This window comes from Artibeus jamaicensis, unplaced genomic scaffold (genome assembly GCF_021234435.1).
Source record: "Artibeus jamaicensis isolate MK-2021 breed Jamaican fruit bat unplaced genomic scaffold, CSHL_Jam_final contig_3150, whole genome shotgun sequence".
NCBI lineage: Eukaryota > Metazoa > Chordata > Mammalia > Chiroptera > Phyllostomidae > Artibeus > Artibeus jamaicensis.
This window is the reverse complement of record NW_026521728.1, coordinates 213,481-234,523: the sequence shown is the minus strand read 5'-3', so window position 1 is coordinate 234,523 and position 21,043 is coordinate 213,481. Positions and strand designations below refer to the sequence as shown.

Here is a 21,043-nt window from a genome sequence, read left to right as displayed (position 1 = left end):
GAAGCATCGATGTATGAAAGATACATTAATTGGCTGCTTCTCGAATGCCCCTGTTGTAGATTGCTCTGTCTAGTTTTAAGAATTGTATCTCTACCCCTTGTAGCTAAGGGCAAGAGATGATCTCTGGAATGCCAGCCATGGGAGACAAAGCCTGTCTCAGGTAGCAACAGAGGTTGGTCAGAAGTCAACGACCGGTAAGACCCCTCACAGCGGGGCGGGGGTGGGGGGCAACCTAAGCCAGACTCGATCACCTGGGAGGCCTTCATGGAAGGACTCAGGGGGCTGCAACAGAGAGCAATGGACTCTCACCCCCCCCCCACCAGCTTTGTCAAAGCCTGAATCCCCATGTTCTCTGGGAGAAGTGCTTCCTGGCTCTAATCCCCTTAAGCCTGAATACCTGCTGGGGAGAGGTGCAGCTCCTAGCCTGGCCAGAGCGTGCCCTGGGGAAAAATCTGGCATCACGAAGACTTGCTGATAAACCTGTGAAATCTGCTCTGCTAAGAATGCTTTCATTCATCATATGATAAAGGTCCAAGAGGAAATGAGTATGTCTCCCAAAGTTTCTGCAACTCTCTTCCTGACAGACACTCACTCAGACTGAAACCCTCAGACCTCTTTGAAATGTTATCTACTGTTTGATCCTTGCCGCCCTGTATTCCTGTGTATTACAACCCAATAAAAGGCTATGGAAGAGGGCGCTCGGGGCCTTTTTCTCCTCGGAGAAACTGGCCGCTGCTGGCCTCTTTCTACCCAGAGAAACTGGCCACAGCCCACTCCTCCATCCCCCAAAAGATCTCATCTCCTCTCGGCTGTATTTATTCACTCACATGTGTCCGTGGCACCGGGGGGACCTCAAGAAAGAAGTTGCCCCAACATGCCCCCAAACAGAGACCTGGCCCACAAATCAGGCATATGCCCTCACTGGGAATCAAACTGGCAACCTTTCAGTTCACAGGCCAGTACTCAACCCACTGAGCCATACCAGCCAGGGCACAAATGTATTTTTTAAATTAATGAATTCATAGTACCTTCATGCTACTCTGTGTTTTATTATTATTTTTAATTAATGAGTGCTAACAATAAGATGAAACAAGGTATGTTAAAAGGGTTCCTGGATTGGAGGAGTGTACCAGAAGCAGAAAGCACTGGCTTAAAAACAGGAAAAGAACAAGACACGGATTACTTATTTCATTCTATTCACCCACAGTAAGGGAATAAATAAGCACTTACCTTAAAAAAAGTCCATAAGAGAAATATTATTCAAGAAAGGCTATAAGAAAAAAGTTAACTTAGGAGCAAGGGCCTACAAAGGGGGAACTTCTAAGGGGAAATGGTGAAAATTAAAGACAGCAGGTAAGAAAAGAAGAAGAGTTAAGCAGGTAAAAGGTTAAATAAAAATGACTGTTAGAAAAGGGTTATACCAAGTAAAACAACAAGGAAACAAGCATCAAGATAGTCTGGCACACACTGTTGAGGCCTGCACATGGCATCTTTTATGAGCCAGGCATGATGCTGACTGAGCAAAGAGCATATAAAGATAATTAAGACATGGTCTTTATTATCTTTGTAGAGTGTTTAGTGTATAGAAGGAGTAAGTAGTAACAAAATGCCACCAGTCAAGAAGATGAGGAAAAAAAGGTGGGGATAACACAGGAAGAGAACAAGGAGTTTCTAGGTTGGCGAACACAACTGACATGCTGGGAAGGGGAGGGACGGGCCTTGACGAGGGCCTGACAGCTCTGTGCCCTGCCCCCTTCCCACACCTTGTCCTATGCACTCTTCCACTGGTTGTTCTTAAAGACTTTTATCCTTTATATAAACTAGTAATTGTATGAAAATGAAAATGCACTACCAATTGTCCACCATTTGCAGAAAGAGAAGCAAATGACTGAGAAGGAGTGGCCACAGGATGGAGATGGAATCAGGTCAGGATGATTTCAATGAAATCCAAATGTGGTCAGCAGCTGGGATGATAGCTGAGGCACAACATCTGGTACATATTTAAATGAAATAACCTCTTAAACAGCCCTCCACCTCTCAATGTAATCTACCTATCTGAGGGCTCAAATCCAGTGTGGTTTGTAACAACCCTTTAACTCCTAAGATAAACCTGTTACAACTCTAATACACAGTAAGAATTTAAATTTAAAGGAGGGAGCATAACATATCCACACTTCACACCTCCAAACAAGGCAATTCGAGATTAAATGTGGTAGCCAATTATGTCTCAATAACTGGCAATTTTTGAATTGCCTTGAACACTAGTTCATTAAAAATGCTAAACAAGATTTCAACATGAAATATCTATAAAGTACCTAAAAATGGGATTAAAACAACCTTAACACTTACAATGTAACCAGCATAGTCTTCGTTTTCAACGAAGGAATCATGAAGCCAGATAAATTCCTCATGTTGTCGAACAACAGAAAACTCATTTTGTTTAAAATTTGGCAATGAACTCTGCGAAGATAGAAGTTCTTGTGAATAAAAATTAAAATTATACTACAAAGCTTTTAATAAACATTTCATCATTACTTAAATGTTATTCTATTACTATATACCGAACTCAACTATTCAAACAAAGGAAAATAGATCTACAACCTGAAAATGTGCCTGAAAGCTGAAATCTAAAATGAAAACAGTTTGTAAGACAGTAATTTGATTAACTGAAGGAACACAACAAAATTGAAAACTGTGATAAAATATATTAATAAAAGTCTAAAGAAAATTAAATCTGTATTATACATGTGTGTTCCACTAAAACTTTATTTACAAAAACAGAAGGCAGCTAGATTTGGCCTGAGGACCCTAATTTGATGACTCCTCACCTATAGTAATATCTTTACATATCTTCTCCCTCTTCACAATCAGCTGCCAAAAGAAGGGAAGTGAATATACCATGTGCAGAAGAACACACCTTTTCACAGGAAGTACAGACTGGTGCAGAAAACATCATGTCGACCCTTTAACCATCACAGACTCTAGTAAACGTTAGTGAGAACAAAGACCTGTTTCCTTACAGCAGAAAGTTTATTAGCACAATACGTGCTGTAGCAACATATTCAAACACTTAGAATTTTACTCCAAGCTCCATCTCTATGCAAGTGCTGCTATTGTTTTGTTTCTTTCAACTACTCATGTTGTAAGTCACACGAGTTTAATACTCGGGGAAACTAAAACAATTCTAATTAGATATATAGACATGTATGTTTTAGTTTTTCCACAAACACAATTTGTATACATAATGTTGAAAAAGAGGTAAAGTGTTTGAAATCCCAAGAGAAAAACTCCTCAGCAATTCCTAAATGTATTAAATACAATGCAAAGTTGCAACTCAGTTAAACATCTTAGAAATGTTGTAGCACTTTAGGGAGAAAAAAGGCAGCATTTCATAAGTGTGTATGTCTGCTTATTGCAGTAAGTCCCTTAAGTTTTGACTACTCGTGCAATGTATATAGCGCATTTTGCTAGTGCTGTGCACTAAATATTCCTAGCATACAGTAGACACTTCGTGTCTAGTTTTCTTCTTTTGAAAAAAATTTATTTTAATTGTTGTTTAAGTACAGTTTTCTGTCTTTTACTCCCATCCCAGCTCACCCCCCACAGTGCTCCCCACCTCCCTCCCATTTCCACCCCCACTTGTTTTTGTCCATGTGTCCTCTATACTTGTTCCTGTACATCTTTCCCCTGAAATTCCCTCCCCTTTTCCTTCTGGTCACTGTCAGCCTGTTCTCAATTTCAGTGTCTTTGGTTGTATTTTGCTTATTTGTTTTGTTGTTTATTTTTCAAGTACTGTTTCACTCAGTATTATTTTGTATCAGCTTCTAGTGTACAGCATATGATTAGACAATCATAGTCTTTATAGTGTCCCTCCCCAATATTTCCAGTGCCCACCTGGCACTACACATAGTTACTACAATATTATTGGCTATATTCCCTATGCTGTACTTTACATCCTGTAACTATTCTGTAACCACCAATTTGTACTCTGCAATCCCTTCACCTTTTCCCCCAGTCCTTCAACCCCCTTCCCTTCTGGCAACCATCAGTCTGTTCTTTGTCTAGGATTCTCTTTCAATTTTGCTTGTTTACTTTATTCTTTAGATTACACATATGAATGAAATCACATGGTACTTGTCCTTCTCTGATGGACTTACTTGACTTAGCATAATATCCTCTAGGTCCATCCATGCTGTTGCATATGGTAAGATTTCATCCTTTTTTTATGATTCATTCTTAATGTTAAAATCTTTAAAAAGTACATTTCCCTAACACTCTTTTTGTTAAAATAGCAGCAATGAGTTATAAACTAAAAAAAAACTTCTTTCTGCCAAGAGTTGGAAGCAACCTAGGTGCTCATCAGTAAATGAATGGATCCAAAAACTATGGTATATTTACATAATGGAATTCTATGCAGCAGAAAGAAGGAGCTCCTTACCCTCTGCAAAAACATGGGTAGAACTGGAAAGCATTATGCTAAATGAAATAAGCCAGGTGGTGAAAGACAAACACCATATGATCTCACCTTTAACAGGAACCTAAACAACAAAACAACAAGCAAGCAAAATATAACCAAAGACACTGAAATAGAGAACAGGCTGACAGTGACCAGAGGGGAGAGGGGAGAGAATTTCAGGGGAAAAGGGGAAGGATTTACAGGAACAAGTATAAAGGGCACATGGACAACAACTAAGGGGGGTGGACGTGGGAGAGAGGTGGGAAGCACTTGGGGCTGGGATGGGAGTAAAAGACAGAAAACTGTACTTGAACAACAATTTGAATGAATGAATGAATGAATGAGTGAGTGAGTGAATGAATGAATGAATGAATGAAACAAAAACCCAGCACAGGTGCTCCAGCTTTGTTTTAGAGTAACATTAGTTAAATGCTGTAAGCTTCAATACCTTTTATGCTAAGTAAAATGAGATAATAACAATGTTTGTGTCTTAGAGTTGTTATGAGAATTAGTGACATGTAATGCAGGCAAAGAACTCATGCAGCAGGTGCTCGGTCATTGTTAGCTGTCGCTGGGGCTCAGTAATCAGCATTGGGAAATTTCTGTCTGTATGCCTTTGAGTTCTTTCTCTTAATTATACATATAGTGTTTTGAATATTGGAATCATGACAAGTAAAAACTATCCATCCAAAACCCCCCACAACTTTCTAATTATGTTCAAAACTGAACTTCCAATCAATGTTATTACATATGTAACATTAGCATAATAAAGAGCTAAAATAATACAAGTATAGAATCACATTTACCTTTGTGTGAACAGTGAATTTGACTTTATCTCTCTCACTAAGAGCATCAGAAATGTCCACCTGCAGAGCAGCATCACTTTGAAGATCTACATTTATTGCTTTAAGCTAGAAAAAGAAAACAATACCTTAATGAAAATTCTGTGGGCTTTTATATTATTTTTACCCTTCTCCCAGATAGTAAAACAACACAAAAAACTAAAGTAACAAAAGAATCTTAAATCTAAAAAATAAAACTAAAATCTAAAAAATAAATGTAGTTCATTTAATCTACATACATATTCTACAGCAGATACTTTGGGTATATTACCATCTTAACTAGTTTTTGTTCTATACCATTCAACTATACTTTGCTTTGTATAAGTCAATGTGTTAACTATGATTGATTCATTAGTTTCACACCTAAAGTAAACTATTTTTCAAGAAGACAGCTCATTAAAGTTCAAATTCTCTAAAATTAAAGAAATACCTATGTTTAAGAACAAGAAAAATAATTTTAAAAAACCAAAAATTGTAACTATTCGTTATTTTAATTTGGGCATATACAATGAAACTATTAAATACAGTTAAATATATTACACATAAGTGCTAAAAAATCCTAATATATAGCACTCAATAACTACTGTGATCTGAATTAAATTTCACATCTTATTCTCTAAGCTTCAGCATATTAGAATAATTGGATGTGGTCTCCTATTTAGTACTTACATTTACTTGTCTATGAAAAGACTCTTCCACTTATAATCTTAAATTTCATTCATTGTCATTCCCCTTTAAACAAATAAGCATTCTAACATGGTTGGGTAATTTTGAGACTTACAAAAGAATCAAATACACTAAAAGAGAAAATAAGTCTCAGCCAGCTTCAAAGATATAAAATATTTAAAGTCTAATTAACTAGCCTGCTTCAATTACTCCAGCTGTAAAACCCAGAACTCATACTGACGATCTCACCTGGTTATTAGCATTTCAAATTTCATTTACAAAGTAAATGGAAAAAATACTGGCAACAAAACAGTTTATATTCTATGAGCACAATTATATTTTTTAAAATGTATATATAAATTGCTTATAGGAAATGAAACAAAATGAATAGCAATGGATCTTCTTTTTTATATATTCCTTTTATTCTCTCAATTGTCCAAAATATGCACATATTACTTTTATAAATAGGCTAAAAGCCTTCTTTAAACAGAAATCTTGTAACTTATTAAAAAATTAATTTTAAGTTTTTCATTAAATAAAGTTAATCTTATTAGTAATGAAAAAAGTAACATTCTATTTCATGTTTTGCACTATTGGTCCTAGACTGAGTAGATGCTTTAAAAGATAAATACCATTACATAAAGTTAAACTTAAGAGACACAGGAGAAATTAATCACTTTAATTTGCATGACATTATGATGGATTTAATATAAATTTTACTGATAACTTTAACAAGTTTAAGTTAAATTTCTATCAGTATTATTTTTTTATTGCAAAGTTTGTGGGGGGGTTTTGCATTTTACTGTTTCTTGCTATTATAGCTGTCTCATTTTTTTCCCCTTTGTCCACCTCCACCCTCCCCATTTAAAAATGATGTACATAAAACTGGTATTGGATCAGGCCAACATGGAACTGTAGGTACATATGCTTCACTTCTTTGCATAACCAAAAGAAGGACAAGAACCAACTTAAAAACAAAAAACAACCAGAACTACCAGAAAATTGAACTGCATGGAAGTCTGACAACCAAGGAGTTAAAGAAACATTCATCCAGACTGGAAGGAGAAATGGAGATGGGCAGCCAGACAGAGACAACGTGAAGCAAGGCAGTGGCTGGCAGACTGAGCAGGTGAGGCAGTGGCTGGAGGACCGGGTGATCCCACATTCATGTGTGGGTGAGCCAGGAGAAACAACTGGGGAGCAAGATATACCATGCAACCCAGGGTTTCAGCTTGGGAAACTGAAGCCTCAAAACCTCTGGCTGTAAAAACCCGTAGGGCTGTGACAGCAGGAGAAACTCCCAGTCTCACAGAGAACCCATTGAGGGGTTCTCTAGGGTCTAGGACCCATAGGATCCTAGAACATACACAAGTCCACCCACCTGGGAATCAACACCAGAGCAGCACCTGAAAGAGCACAATCCCCTTGTGGGAAGCGGGGTAACTGACTAAACGCAGTGACAGCTAAACAAGCAGCATTTTTCCCTCTCCGACCCCTCCCCCACATACAGTTTCACAATACAGCAGCAACGTGGGTTGCCCCACCTGGGGAAATACCTAAGGCTCCACCCCTTATAATGTAATGGGTGTGCTGAGACAAAAAAAATATGGCCCAAATGGAAAAATAAAAATAAAAACTCCAGAAAAAGAACTAAACAACGAGACAGCCAACCTATCAGATGCAGAGTTCTAAACACTGGTAATCGGGATGCTCACAGAAATCATTGAGTATAGTTGCAAAATAAAGGAAGAAGTGAAGGCTATACAAAGTGAAATAATATACAGGGAACCAATAGTGAAGGGAAAGAAACTGGAACTCAATGACATGGAACAAAAGAAAGAAAGAAACTTTCAACCAGAACAGATTGAGGAAACGATAATTCAACACAATGAGGAGGCCTAGAAACCTCTGGGACACCTTTAAATGTTCCAGCATCTGAATCATAGGGGTGCCAGAAGGAGAAGAGGAAGAGAAAGAAATTGAAAACTTATTTGAAAAAATAATGAAGGAAAACTTCCCCATGCTGGAGAAGGAAATAGACATATTAAGCCAAAGAAGTTAAGAGTCCCCAAAGAGGCTGGATCTAAGGAGAAACACACCAAGACACATCATAATTAAATTACCCAAAATTAAGGATAAGGAGAGAATCTTAAAGTCAGCAAGAGCAAAAGAGAGTTACTTACAAAGCAGTTCCCATTAGACTATCAGCTGATTTCTCAAAAGAAACCTTACAGGCAAGAAGGGCTAGAAAGTATTCAAAGTCATGAAAAGCAAGGACCTACAACCGAGATTACTCTATACAGCAAAGCTATCATTTAGAATGGAAAAGCAGATAAAGTGCTTCCCAGAGAAGGTAAAGCTAAAGGAGTTCATTACTACCAAGCCCTTATTATATGAAATGCTAAAGGGACATTTAAGAAAAAAAGATAAAAAATATGAACAGTGGCCCTGGCTGATACAGCTCAGTGGATTGAGTATGGGCCTGCAAACCGAAGGGTCCCTGGTTCAGTTCCCAGTCAGGGCACATGCCTGGCTTGCAGGCCCTGTCCCCAGTCTGGGGCATGTGAGAGACAACAACACATTGATGTTTCTCTCCCTCTCTTTCTTCTTCCCTTCCCCTCTCTGTAAAAATAAATAAATAAAATCATTAAAAAAATATTAACAGTAGCCCTGGCTGGTGTAGCTCAGTGGATTGAACGTCGACCTGAGAACTAAAGAATTGCGGTTCAATTCCCAGGCAGGGCACATGCCTGGTTTGCAAGCCCGTTCCCAGCAGGGGACACACAAGAGGCAACCATACATTGATATTTCTCTCCCTCTCTCCTTCCCTTCCCCTCTAAAGATAAATAAGTAAAGTCTTAAAAAAAAAGTGCACTTTGTCTCAATAAATTTGAATGTAACAGAATACAAAAAATATTAACAGTAAAATGACAAACTCAAAACTATAAACAACTGGACCTAAAAAACACAAACACAAACTAAGCAAACTAGAATGGGAACAGAATCACAGAAATGGAGATCACATGGAGGGTTACCAGTGGGAAGGTGGAGCGGGGAGAATGGAGTAGGTTAAGAATAGTATAGGAATTGAAGCAGCCAAAGAACTTACATGCACGACCTATGAGCATGAACTAAGGTGGAGGGGAGGGGATGCTGGAGGGATGGGGGGATGCAGGGCAGAGGGGGAGAAAGGGGAGAAAAAACATGGGACAACTGTAACAACACAATCAATAAAATATACTTAAAAAACTAAAAAACTGTTATCATACTCATTGCTACATGTAGCCCAGTCTGACAAAAGAAATGAAATAAAAAGTTGGCTGGAATTACAAAGAAGTTTTCTTTCATTTTCCATTTATCTCACTGACTTTCCAATACTGGAAACATTAGAGAATACTTTGTTTTTTGGTGTTCTTGCTTCTGTTTAGTTTTATTTAGGTCTTCGTACCTCTTCATACCTCTTCTCCAACCCATTACCATAATTCTAGTTTAAGAAAACTGTTTTCTTTTTTCTATTTACTCATATTCAGCCTCCCCCCAAAATATCCACATACAAATCCTTGGAACCTGTGGATGATACCTTATTTGGTTAAAAAAAAAAAAAAGGACTATTGCAGGTGAGATTAAATTAAGAATTTGGGGATTTATAAAAAGGAGTCATAAAGCTAGCCAATATAATAAAATAGTCTCCACACCAATACAAAAATTTCACTAAAAACTAAACCTGCTATTTTATTTCTTAAATTCTAGATGCATATTTGTCACATTTTAACATATCTGAAACAGAAACGCCTTGTAATTGATACAAATCATGGTTTTTCGCTTAGTGGTATAAAAGAAAATATATCTTCCAATCAATTGTACCCTAGATTTGATAAAATGTCATATTGTATATTTAGTGTTAATTACATAAAATATATGGCATATTTCCTTCTGTTTAAAGAAAAGTCGATGATTTTAGGGCATTTTTTTTCTTCTGAAATAGACGTTTGAGAAAAAACATCAGTTGGCTGCCTCTTTTGCACCCCCTACCGGGACCCCGCCTACAACCCAGGCATGTGCCTCAACTGGGAATCAAACTGGTGACCTTTTTGGTTTGCAGGCCAACACTCAATCCACTGAGCCACACCAGTCAGGGCACAGAGCATTTTTATTAGGGAAAAAAAATCAAAGCAAAGAACTTGTGATTCACCAACACTTAATTAACTTTCTATAACTAGTGAGGTCAGTTTAAGGAAATTCTAATTAGACTACATTCACTGATTTAATCCTTATCTGGGCCAATAAACATTGTACTTTCTTTTGCCAGAGACCAACTAGGTTAAACACTTGTGTCAAGACCAAGAGAAAGATTAGCCCTGGCCGGTACACCAAAAGGTTGTGGGTTCAATTTCCAGTCAGGGCATATGACTAGGTTGCAAGTTCAATCCCCGGTGGGTGAGCCTACAAGAGGCAACCGATTGATGTTTCTCTTTCACATTGATATTTCTCTCTCTCTCTTGGATGAGGATTAAAGAAAAAGAGAGGGAGAAACTAGAAGAGAAAATGGATTAAGCAACACAAATATAGTATCATTAGAAAAATAATTTAAAGACACTGCCCTATCATCAATAGAATAATTCTCTCCATGTATTTATTCAGTAAAGAAGCCGTTCACTACTAGCTTACTACACTGACTCATTTACTATAAAGCATCTACCAGAGGCCATGGCTGGTGTGGCTCATTGAATTGAGCACAAACCTACAAACTGAAAGGTTGCTAGTGCCATTCCCAGTCAGAGCACATGCCTGGGTTCCAGGCCAGGTCCACAGCTGGGGGATGTGAGAGGCAACCAATGGATGTATCTATCACACATACTGACACATCGCTCTCTTTCCCTCCCTTCCCCTCTAAAAATAAATAAAATCTTTAATTTACAAAAAATAAAGTACCTTAGAATCATTCCTAAAATTAGTTTTTTTCCAGAAAAGCAAATATATATAGATGGATAACAGAGGAAAACATGAAGAAAAATTACTCTTACAACAGCCTCCCAATTGATCTCTTGCTTCTGCCCTTTTCCCTCTTCAATCTATCCCTTATAGAGCTACCAGAACAATCCATTAAACTAGAAAGTATTCGTCTGCTCAAAATCTGGGAGGTTCTTGCTTGAAGAAAAGCCAAAGTCCTTACCGTGGATCCCCAGGCCCTGTATAATCTGCATCTGACACGCTGCTATGGTAGCGGCATGGTATCTGGGGTCTCAGACTAAGCTGCTATTCCTCTGACTCATATGGCCTGTTCCTTATCTCACAGACAGACATGCTGCCACCTCAGCAGTCTTTGCACTTACTGTTCCCTCCACCCGGAACATCCTGCCCCCAGATACCTATCTGCACGGCTCACTCCCTCATTTCCTTCAAGTCTTTACTGAAGTGTCACCTCAAGGAGGCTTTGCCTGGCAGGCGACCCTAGCTAAAAGTGCAACTCACACCCCTCCCCCTGTAACAATTCCGAGCCCTCCCTTGATTTTTCATAGCACTTGTTCACCATCTATTATATCTTATTTATTGTTTTTTAATGGTCTTCCCTGACTAGAATGTCAGTTCTATGAGAACAAAGATTTTCATTTGTTTTGTTCACTGCTATATTCCCAGGGAGAGCCCCCAACAAATATTTGTTGAATGGAAAAGGTGAGCAGAAAGGAAAGTGGTAACCATAACAAGGCTAAGAAAGTATTTCCAGGTAATGATACAATCAATTAAAAAAATCCATGAGACAGACAGAAGTAAATTCCATTAAGTTCACTATTTCAGGTCCAGAACTTGTTTAACTCCTAGCACAGTTAAGATTTCTGAAATCCTGTAATATATTGTTTACATTATTACTCTATCTTCTGTATACCCAGCAGTCAAACCAATGGTTTATTACACATACATTTTCTGGAAACTGGTATTTGCAACCAGATTTCTGCTCATATACCATACCAGGTACAACAAAACTTTCTAGGATCACATAATAGGTCACTCCAATGTCTTTCTTGCTGGTTTCATCAACTCCCATTGCTCTTTTGCCATAACTGACTTGCAAATTCCCTTGTTTAGGATCAACTGTACCATCAACTTTGCGCTTACATTTTGAGAAGCTGAAGGTGGCTAGAGAAAAGTTACAACTGGTGACTTTGCAACCAGATTTCCCCATACCAGAAACAATAAAACATTACTAGGGTAGTAGTACTAATGGTATTTAGCTATGCATTCCCTCCAAGCCAGAGTTATATTACTGACAGTATATATATATATATACACACATATACATATACATATAAAACCCTTTACTCTTTAGAGAATATATACTAATGTGACTTTATTCAATAAACTGTTTTTACAGTTTAAACTGTTTTTAGCGGTCTTTTGCAAACAACTGTCCTAGGCATTGTGGAGGGTGTAAGGTAAACAAAAAAACTGCCTTCAAGAAATCTATTTGTAGTGAGGAAGACAATATTACGTAATAAAATGCTCTCACCACTTTTACTGTGTATACTTTGACCTTATCAATCCCTCTAGTCCTGTGATCTTTCCACGTATTTCCAGTCTGTTAACCCCCTCGTTGCTTTCCTCCTTTTCCAGTCCACTCACATGTCACTGCAACACCTTTCTTACTAGTCCTACCAACTCACATTGCTCTTCTGCCATACCAGGCTGGCAAATTCCCACACTCAGGATTAGATGACCATTAATGTTTTCTTTTTTGAGCTGCTGAGTGTGGCTAGAGAAAAGTCATAATTGTTTATACTATAAGTTAATTGTCTCCAAATTACATTAGGCTCTTATAACTACTCAACAGTCCAAAGCAGATCTGCTCAGCTCCCCTTTTTTTCATAACTTTTTTATTGTTGTTCAAGTACAGTTATTTCCATTTTTCCACCACTCCCCCACCAGCTCCCCTTCCGATTCCCTTCAGCAACTACTCCAAACTTTTACCACCTCAACCCTTTACCACATTTCCATCCCCACCCTCAACACCTGACCTTGCTTCCCACACCCCAAAGAAATAACATTAGCAGCTGTTTTCTCCTCACACACATCAGTAAACCTTTCCACAAGTAAATCTAGCCTCATCATCTCCACATTCTCAGAAGTGGTGTCCTGTGGAGGGCCGAAATGCCTGTCCGCCTGAGCATTTCATCTTCCTGTCTGCTCCAGGACCTGCTCATACACTTCTCTTCCAAGGTAGCCTTGATCTCACAAAACCCTCGCATACTGAGTACCTAATGCCCAAATCCAGTTTGGGAATTCCCAAATCCAGTTTGGGAATCCAGAAGAATTTCAGTCTTCTTCACCTCTCTGCAGTATTCCGCTTTGGTGATCATTCTGGCCACTCCCTTGTAACTCTTAACTTCTGGGGACTCCTCTCATTCTGCTCCTATGCTCTCTAGTCCTGCCAACTAGCCTATTTCTTCCCCTTGGGCCTTAAATGTTGGTTTCCTCTGGGTGCTATCTAGCCTTGGAAATCTTAGCCATTCTTGACTATAACTCCTAAATTTGTATCTTCAACTCAGAACTGGTATTCTAAGTTCCTACTCACAATTTCAAGTTACCAAGTAGACATATCCACCTGAGTGTATTCAATTAAACAACTGAATGTCTTCAATGTGCCAGCTATACCCTAAGTGCTAGGAATAGAGCAATGAAAAGACACAATCCTCACCCTTACAGACCCTACATTCTAGTTTAGCAAGGAAGAGATCAGATGCCTCACAGGTACTTGAAAGTAAACATCTGAAATCAAACTTATTATCTACCTTCTAACTCTGCTCTTCTATATCCCTCATTTTCTCCTTCTCCTATGCCCACTCCATGTATTTTTTAGTCATATGTCCTGTCAATTCTATCTCCTAAATATCTCTTTGCTATGTCCCTTCCATCCCCCCTTTCACTGCCTTAGTTCTAGCTCATCTGGACTCATTGCAACAATACCTACTGATTGGTTTCTCTGCTTTCTAAAAGGAAAAGCCAATCCACCACACCATCAGAGTAATTTACAATGCTAATTTCACCTGGGTATAAATCTTTCCAGGTTAAAATACTTCAGAAGGTCTCCACTGCCTGGAGCCTTTATCATTATGCACTTTATACTCTATATAGTATTGCTATTTACCCTGCTTCCAGTAAGAACAAGTGCTCCAAGTAGGACCAAATTATCTACACATGCCTCTCTGCATTATCTGGAATGCCTGAGTTTGATTCCAGCTTGTACTGGCTATGTGATCTTGAGCAAGCTCATCTCTGCTACCCCAGCTTTCCTTTCCAAAGTGGGAATAATAATAGCAGCTACTTCGCAGGGATGAGAATTAATATATGGATGGTCCCTGGCATGCAGTAAATGTTTTATCAGTGTCTAGTTATCATTTTATCTTCACTATCCCGCCTCCAACAAAGTTAAGCACCCTCTCCATTGTGCTCCTATTGCACTTTATGTTAAATCCCTCATTACACTGTGATGGTCACAAGACAAGAATTTTTCTCTGCCAACAGAATCTATGTCACATTTTTATCTAAAATAACTACCAATGAGTGTACAATGTGATCATCTAAAATAACTACCAATGAGTGTACAATGTGATCAAGCTAAATGCTGTGCAGGTACAAAAGAAAATGCAAACATCTAGGTCAAGTCTTGAAAGTCGAATTTCAAGAGAAAAAAAGTGAAAAAAATAAAGCACTCCACAACACTGAAAACCATACATAAAGCAGACAATAAAGTGCAGAAAGAGGTGCCTGGGCAGTGACAAGTAGACTAGAGTATGCCTAGAGTGTGTGTCTGGGGAAAATACTAAGAAATGAAGTCAGCCTCGAAAGGGTTATGAATGGTGTTTAATTCTAGCCTAGGGAATTTGGACCTTGTTGCAAAAAGAATTGGGTCCATTAAGTCCTTTTGGCTAGTGGAGCTATAAGATTTGCAAAGCCTGGATTGGAAAGTAGTAAGACTGCACACCAACCAATGACAGGTAAGGACCTTAACTGGGGCCATGCAAATGAAAGACAGGATACATGACATTTCTGAGGCGCCTCAGTGCATGTCCTGATATGGGAATGGAGTGTATGTTTCTGAGGTTTTTTGCTTGCACGACTGGGAAATTATGATATTATGAAGCTAAGGAATACAGAGGAAGGAACAGGGCTAGGAGTCCAGGAGATGTGTGGCTACTCCACCTGAAGTAATTTTGAAACAATATACTTAAATTCAAACCAAATGCTAAGAGAATTAAGACATCACGCTGGCACCCACTGCTCTTATTTAAGAAGCACATGAGAGCAACTGTGTCTAGTTCAAAGGGCTCATTTGTTTCCTAAATAACATTTATTTATTTGGGAAAAATACCCTATTATGTAGAGGTATGGCTGAAAAGATTAAAAAGTGACCAATAATTTTCAATATTGTGTATTCTTAAAGTTTGTCTTTTAAGTTTCTCACAAAACAATACTCTCTTAAGACTGTAAGATTCTCTATCTCAAATATGATGAAAATCTAAAGCTGCTTAAAAATTTATTTAAACATATTGACTTTAATTCTGCTTACTTGCTGCTTTGAATGAAATGCTTATATTATTATTTTTGAATCCATACTGTCCTCTCTGCAATTCATATCAACTGTGCACTTCATGCTTTTACTCCATTGAGACTCTATTAAAAGGCTGACCAAGGTAATCTAAACCATAAGTGCAACATCTAAAAGTTCTCATTATGGCAATCTATTTCTATCAGAACAAGCACAATACAAGGAAATTTAAAAGGCTAGCTATTTCTATTCCTGAAATGAGGAAACAGCAGGATAACTTTGTGCAGCTATAATCAAACTCCAGTGCACAATGGGATCTTCTTGGGTTCTTGTTTAAAAAGTAGTCTTCTGTTCTCCTCCCCCTTCAAGAGACTGATTTACTAGGGCACAGAGCCAGAAACTTGTTTTTCTAACACCCAAAGTGATTCTGATGCAAGTGTTTCAATGCCACTTTGAGAAATACATGCACTGGCTCTGATGTCAAAAACACAGTTTTGAGCCTGGCTGGTGTGGCTCAGTAGATTGAGTGCTGGCCTGTGAACCAAAGGGTCGCAGGTTCAATTCCCAGTCAGGACACATGCCTGGGTTGCAGCCAGATCCCCATTAGGGGCACTTGAGAGGCAACCACATATTGATGTTTTTCTCCTACTCCCCTCTCCCTCTCTCTAAAAATAAATAAATAGAATTTTAAAAAATAAAAAAAGAAACATAGATTTGAAGTCCACCTCTCTTACACTGGCCATGTGATCTGAAACTTACTTTCTTTAAGGTTCAGATTTTTCATCTGTAAAACAGGAAGACTAAAATCTTCACAAGGACAATGAGACAATATAATGAGAAAATACTTAGACAGTGCCCAGCTAGAATTATGATTCACCCTGTTCCACAGGGCAAAAATAAGAAAGATCTGAACATGCATCCATATTCATCATGGTCTTCTAAATGCTTTCTAATATATGGTAATATTTTCCATTTTTGCATTAAAACTTTCAACCACAAGATTCTACAAGACCTCCTGGTCAGGCACGTTCTTTGTCCTCCTCTCCCTTTAATTTTTTTAATGCATGGAAAATGTTTTTGGACACATTACTTAAATGGTTCCAGTTCCATAAGTAATTCTTACCAAAGGCATAAAGCCAGGAACACAAATGTTTACTGGAAAATACCCTACATCAACATAAATATTAAAAAATTAATACTTTTACTGAACACTATATTTTTACAAGGGAGCAAATCCTGTGTCCTGGTAGACCACAAAAATAAGACACAGTTGTTATCTAAAAAAAGAAAAGGCCAGCCCTGGCCGGGTGACTCGGTTAGAACATCTTCCTGTCCACCAAAAGATCATGCTGGTTTGATCCCAGTCTGGGCACATACAGGAGGCAACTGATTAATGTTTCTCCTTCACATAGATGTTTCTCTCTCTCTCTAAAATTGATAAAAACATATTGTTGGTGAGGATTAAAAAAACAGTAAGGAAAGAAAAGGCCATATGCTTTATATTTAGAAAATTCAGTTTGTGCTATAATCAATTAGTTTCTTTTCACTGAAGAACTCTGCTAGTTTCCTCTATTTAAAATTCAAAATACAGCCCTGGCCGATGTGGCTCAGTGGATTGAGCCCAGGCCTACGAACCACAGGATTGCAGTTTGATTCCCAGTCAGGGCAAATGCCTGGGTTGCGGGACAGTTCCCGGCAGGGGCGCAGGAAAGGCAACCAACCATACATTGATGTTTCTCTCCCTCTCTCCTTCCCTTCCCCTCTAAAAATAAATAAATAAATAAAATAAAATTCAAAATACAATTTGCAAGTCTACTGTCTTACCCCAGAAGATACATATACATTTTTACGCAAACTATATATTTTAAAATTAATCAGAAACTACAACTTTCAGAAATAACCACAAATCCTATGACGTTTTTGCACTGACTAAACATTTTAAATGATGCTTTTGTGTAAACTGAGAAATTAATTAATCATTTATCAAGTAAAAAGTATGCAGCATTCTCTGCATCTGTCTTATCCTTTGAAAGCTTTATAAAGGTCATTAGCGAATACTACCTTATATCTTATTTTTTAAAAATTCTAAAAGAATATTTATCATCTGCCAAAAATCTACTACTAGATGTGTCTCTCATATTACCTAAGATAAATAAGTAAAAGCAAAATGGAAAACTAAAGTGCAGGCTGATAAATGCGAGGGAATCATGGAACTTTGCTGAGCTGCAATCACCTTATATCAGTATTTTTCAAGTGCTCACTTGCACAAGGCACTATAAAGATTACCACCCTTCAGCCAAGGCAAATGGGGGGAAAGAGTGGGAGGGAGAAATCGGAGCCCTGAACGTCCTTTCTAAAGTAGAATGCAATTCGCCTCAAAATAACACCAAGGTAACTCTGCAAAAGGTGTTTATTTTGGACATTAAGTAATGTGAGCTACATACTGTGGGCTATAGGCACTTGGCAAAATCTGGTAGGATACTGGAGAAGAGTTAAGATTCGTTGTCTGTAATATCTCTCACAAAGAATAATTTAGAACAAACCTGTACTATTATGTTACAGAGAGAATGAAGGGTGGGCGGGAGCAGATTTGAGATCCACAGGGGAAATTGAGGGTGCCGCCCGGAAGGTCTGAAGATGGGTTTTCGTAGCCCCAAAGTGGCGAAGGAAGGTCAGGGTCCGACTCCAGATTCTACTTCCCCCACCTGCACCCTGGCCCGGGAAGGGGAGGAATTCCACTACAGGGTCCGAGCTGGGGTCGGGGGTCAAGAGAGCGGCTGCGGGACCCCGAGGGGGGAAAGGCCTGCAGGAAGGTGGTGCGGTGAGGAAACCGAAAGGAGGCCTGCCGGAAGGGGTGTAGCGCTGCCCCGGCCCTCCCGAATATCACACCCCAAGTCCAAGGGCGGGGAGGGAGGATCCTACAAGCTACGAGGTAGAACTTACTCCTCGGTCCTCCTCCGAGAGGAAGTCGGGGCCGTCGTCCAGGCCTTCCTGCGGGATCGAAGGGGCCCGGCGCCCGGGGAAAGGATGGAGTGAGGAAGACACAAAGGGAGACATTAGTGCCAGGCCGGTGGGGGCCCCCACACCCGCCCCGCGCCCACCGCCCCCACCGTGGCGCCTGGGCCCCGACGCTCCAAGAGAACACCCACCATCATGGCTGCTCCAAGGCAAGGGCCAGCGCAGGCGCTCAAAGCACCGGGGATCTAGAGGGAGCAGACCGCAGCTGGAGGGGGCGGGGCCTTGGAGCAGCCCCGCCCTGCCTGGGCGCTGGGGGCTGGGGTCCATGAGCTAGAAGACGGAAGGAGGGGCACTGTGTCCAAGGTCAACCCACCCAAGTCCGAGGGCCGGTAGGCCGGAACTCACGCTCAGGCGCGTCTTGTGGCAGACCCGCTCCGACGCAGGAAGAGCTTACCGCCAGCCACACCAGGAGCTGTCCAGTTCTCTCTGCCTGACGGCTGCAGAGAAAAACGAAGCAAGCGCCCTCCGGAAGCCACAATAAATCATCTAATCTTTGTATTGTGCTACAGGATAATTAATCCCAATTAATATTTTGCCAGCGTAGTTGCGGGAATCAAGGGCCTTCACGCAATCGGGCTGTAATCAAGTTTTTACTGGTGGCGAGGTAATAAGTACCTGAGAGTTTAGGGCACGAGTGGTTGAGCACTATAAAAATGAGCTGTTGGCATTACAAGAGTATTACTTTCCTTTATACCAAGAAATGTTCCAGACCTACTTTAACTGTCCAGCTGTGTAGCACCACACTGGTGTCCGCAGTCACTTCAAACAGCAAAACAAAACCATTCCTTAACATCAGACCACTTTACATACATGCAATCCTGTGCTTCCATTCAATTAATGGTATCTTTAGATGTTCAGGCCAAAAACCTCAAAGTTTTGAGGTTTTATTCAAATCCCGCCCCTCCCTGATCACACCATCTAGTAAACATATCTTATTGCTTCTGTGATTGATTATCTGCGTACTTCTTAAATTGGTCTTGTTTCTCCCAATGCCCTTCTACAGTAATTACCCTCAGGATCTCTCCTCTGGATATTTGCAATATTCTTTTAATTTTTCTTACTTCCATATCTCTTTCCTCCATTTTACACACTGCTGCCAGTGTTCCTCCTAAGACACAGATAGCTATTGATGATTATACTACTACCTTGTTCAGAAATCTTTACAAGTCTCCATATGTAAAAATCCAGCTCCTCAGCCATTGTTTTTAGGCCCTCCATGTTTGCTTCTCCCCCTGTTTTACCAGGCCCATTGTCCTATCTTATTGACTGGAAGTTCTCAAAACAATAACACTAAATTTACAAATACTTTCATGAGAATTTGTAGCTTTCATTTAGTACGTAAGGAGAACTGAGGCATAGAGAGGGTTGGGGCAGGTCAGTAACTCTGACCCAACAAGGGTTACTCTGCAATATGAGCAGGATGACTTCATTTTTTTGTCTTTGCTTTTTGTTTCCCAATGCATTGTAAGACATAGTAATGTTTTTCACTGGGAGTCATGAGGCATCATTCGATGTCAGTGTGATGATGTGACAGAAGGAATGTTCTAGTAATTTGTTGTTTATTAAAAAAAAGCTAATATTGCCTAATGATCTGTTTGTGGATTGCAGGTAATGCCTATAAAGCTCCACTTCCTAGGTGGACAGAACAGTGAAGATACAATTAGTGAGTGTACAATGGATAGAAGGGCCAGGTGTGTTTCTATCGACAAAGGTCAGAAAGTGTTATTTATAGTGGACCACCTCAGAGACCTCTGATCATTAACCAGTGGCTTTACATTTCAAAAATTAAGCCAAGTCCAGAAACATTTCACAGAAACATTGAAATTTTTCAAATGCTGAACTTTACTATCACTAGTTATGAAAAACAGACAGGTTTTAAAATGAGTAGCCAACAAAATGATCAAAAAAGACATATAGTAATTACTGTAGTTAAAATCAATAGCTGAAAACTCATGAGTAGAGAACCCAACCTTGAAATAATTAAGTTGTTTGTTAATATCTGAGCCTTCCTTTCTGAGCAAAGGTCTCAAACTGTATTTTGTTAATGATAAAAAGGAATTGTCAGTAACTAATACTAACAGCTATCAAAAAGGCAATAGAAGCTAAGGAATATCAAATGAAAAGAAGTTAAGATAAGCTCATATAACTGCATTTTCTACTAAAAAATAAATAAATAAGATATTAATGTTGAACCACTCCTCTAAAACTTTTAACCAAATAATTGGTCTTCATCTTGTTTTGATAGATTTCTATAAAATTACTTATTTTTTTAAATTTATTTAGTTATTTTTCAAGTACAGTTTTTTTTGTCAATTTCTCCCATCCCAGTCCCCCCTCCACCCCATCTCCCCACCTCCCTCCCATTCCCCCCCTACAGTCCTCATCCCTGTGCCTTTAAAATTACTTATTTCTGTATAAATATCATGAGCAAATTATGTTGAATCACAATGTGATTCTTCAAAGATTTACCTACATAAAAGTAAAATGTTATAATTTGGAATAGTTTCACAATGGTGTGCT

At 39.1% G+C, this 21,043-nt stretch overlaps 1 protein-coding gene across 2 annotated transcripts in view; it reads right to left on the bottom strand.

Moving 5' to 3' along the window:
- SNX6 (sorting nexin 6) overlaps positions 1-18,868 on the bottom strand; it is a 55,908-nt gene extending 37,040 nt beyond the window's left edge. The window contains exons 1-4 of one of the 2 annotated variants that reach the window (XM_037136075.2): positions 18,655-18,868; positions 18,449-18,496; positions 5,263-5,367; positions 2,350-2,460 (exon numbers count right to left, since the gene is read on the bottom strand). In XM_037136075.2, the coding sequence (XP_036991970.1) occupies positions 2,350-2,460; positions 5,263-5,367; positions 18,449-18,496; positions 18,655-18,660 (270 nt within the window). In that variant the 5' untranslated portion in view covers positions 18,661-18,868. The other variant, XM_037136073.2, reaches the window with a different exon arrangement.
- Between the last annotated feature and the right edge of the window lie 2,175 nt (positions 18,869-21,043).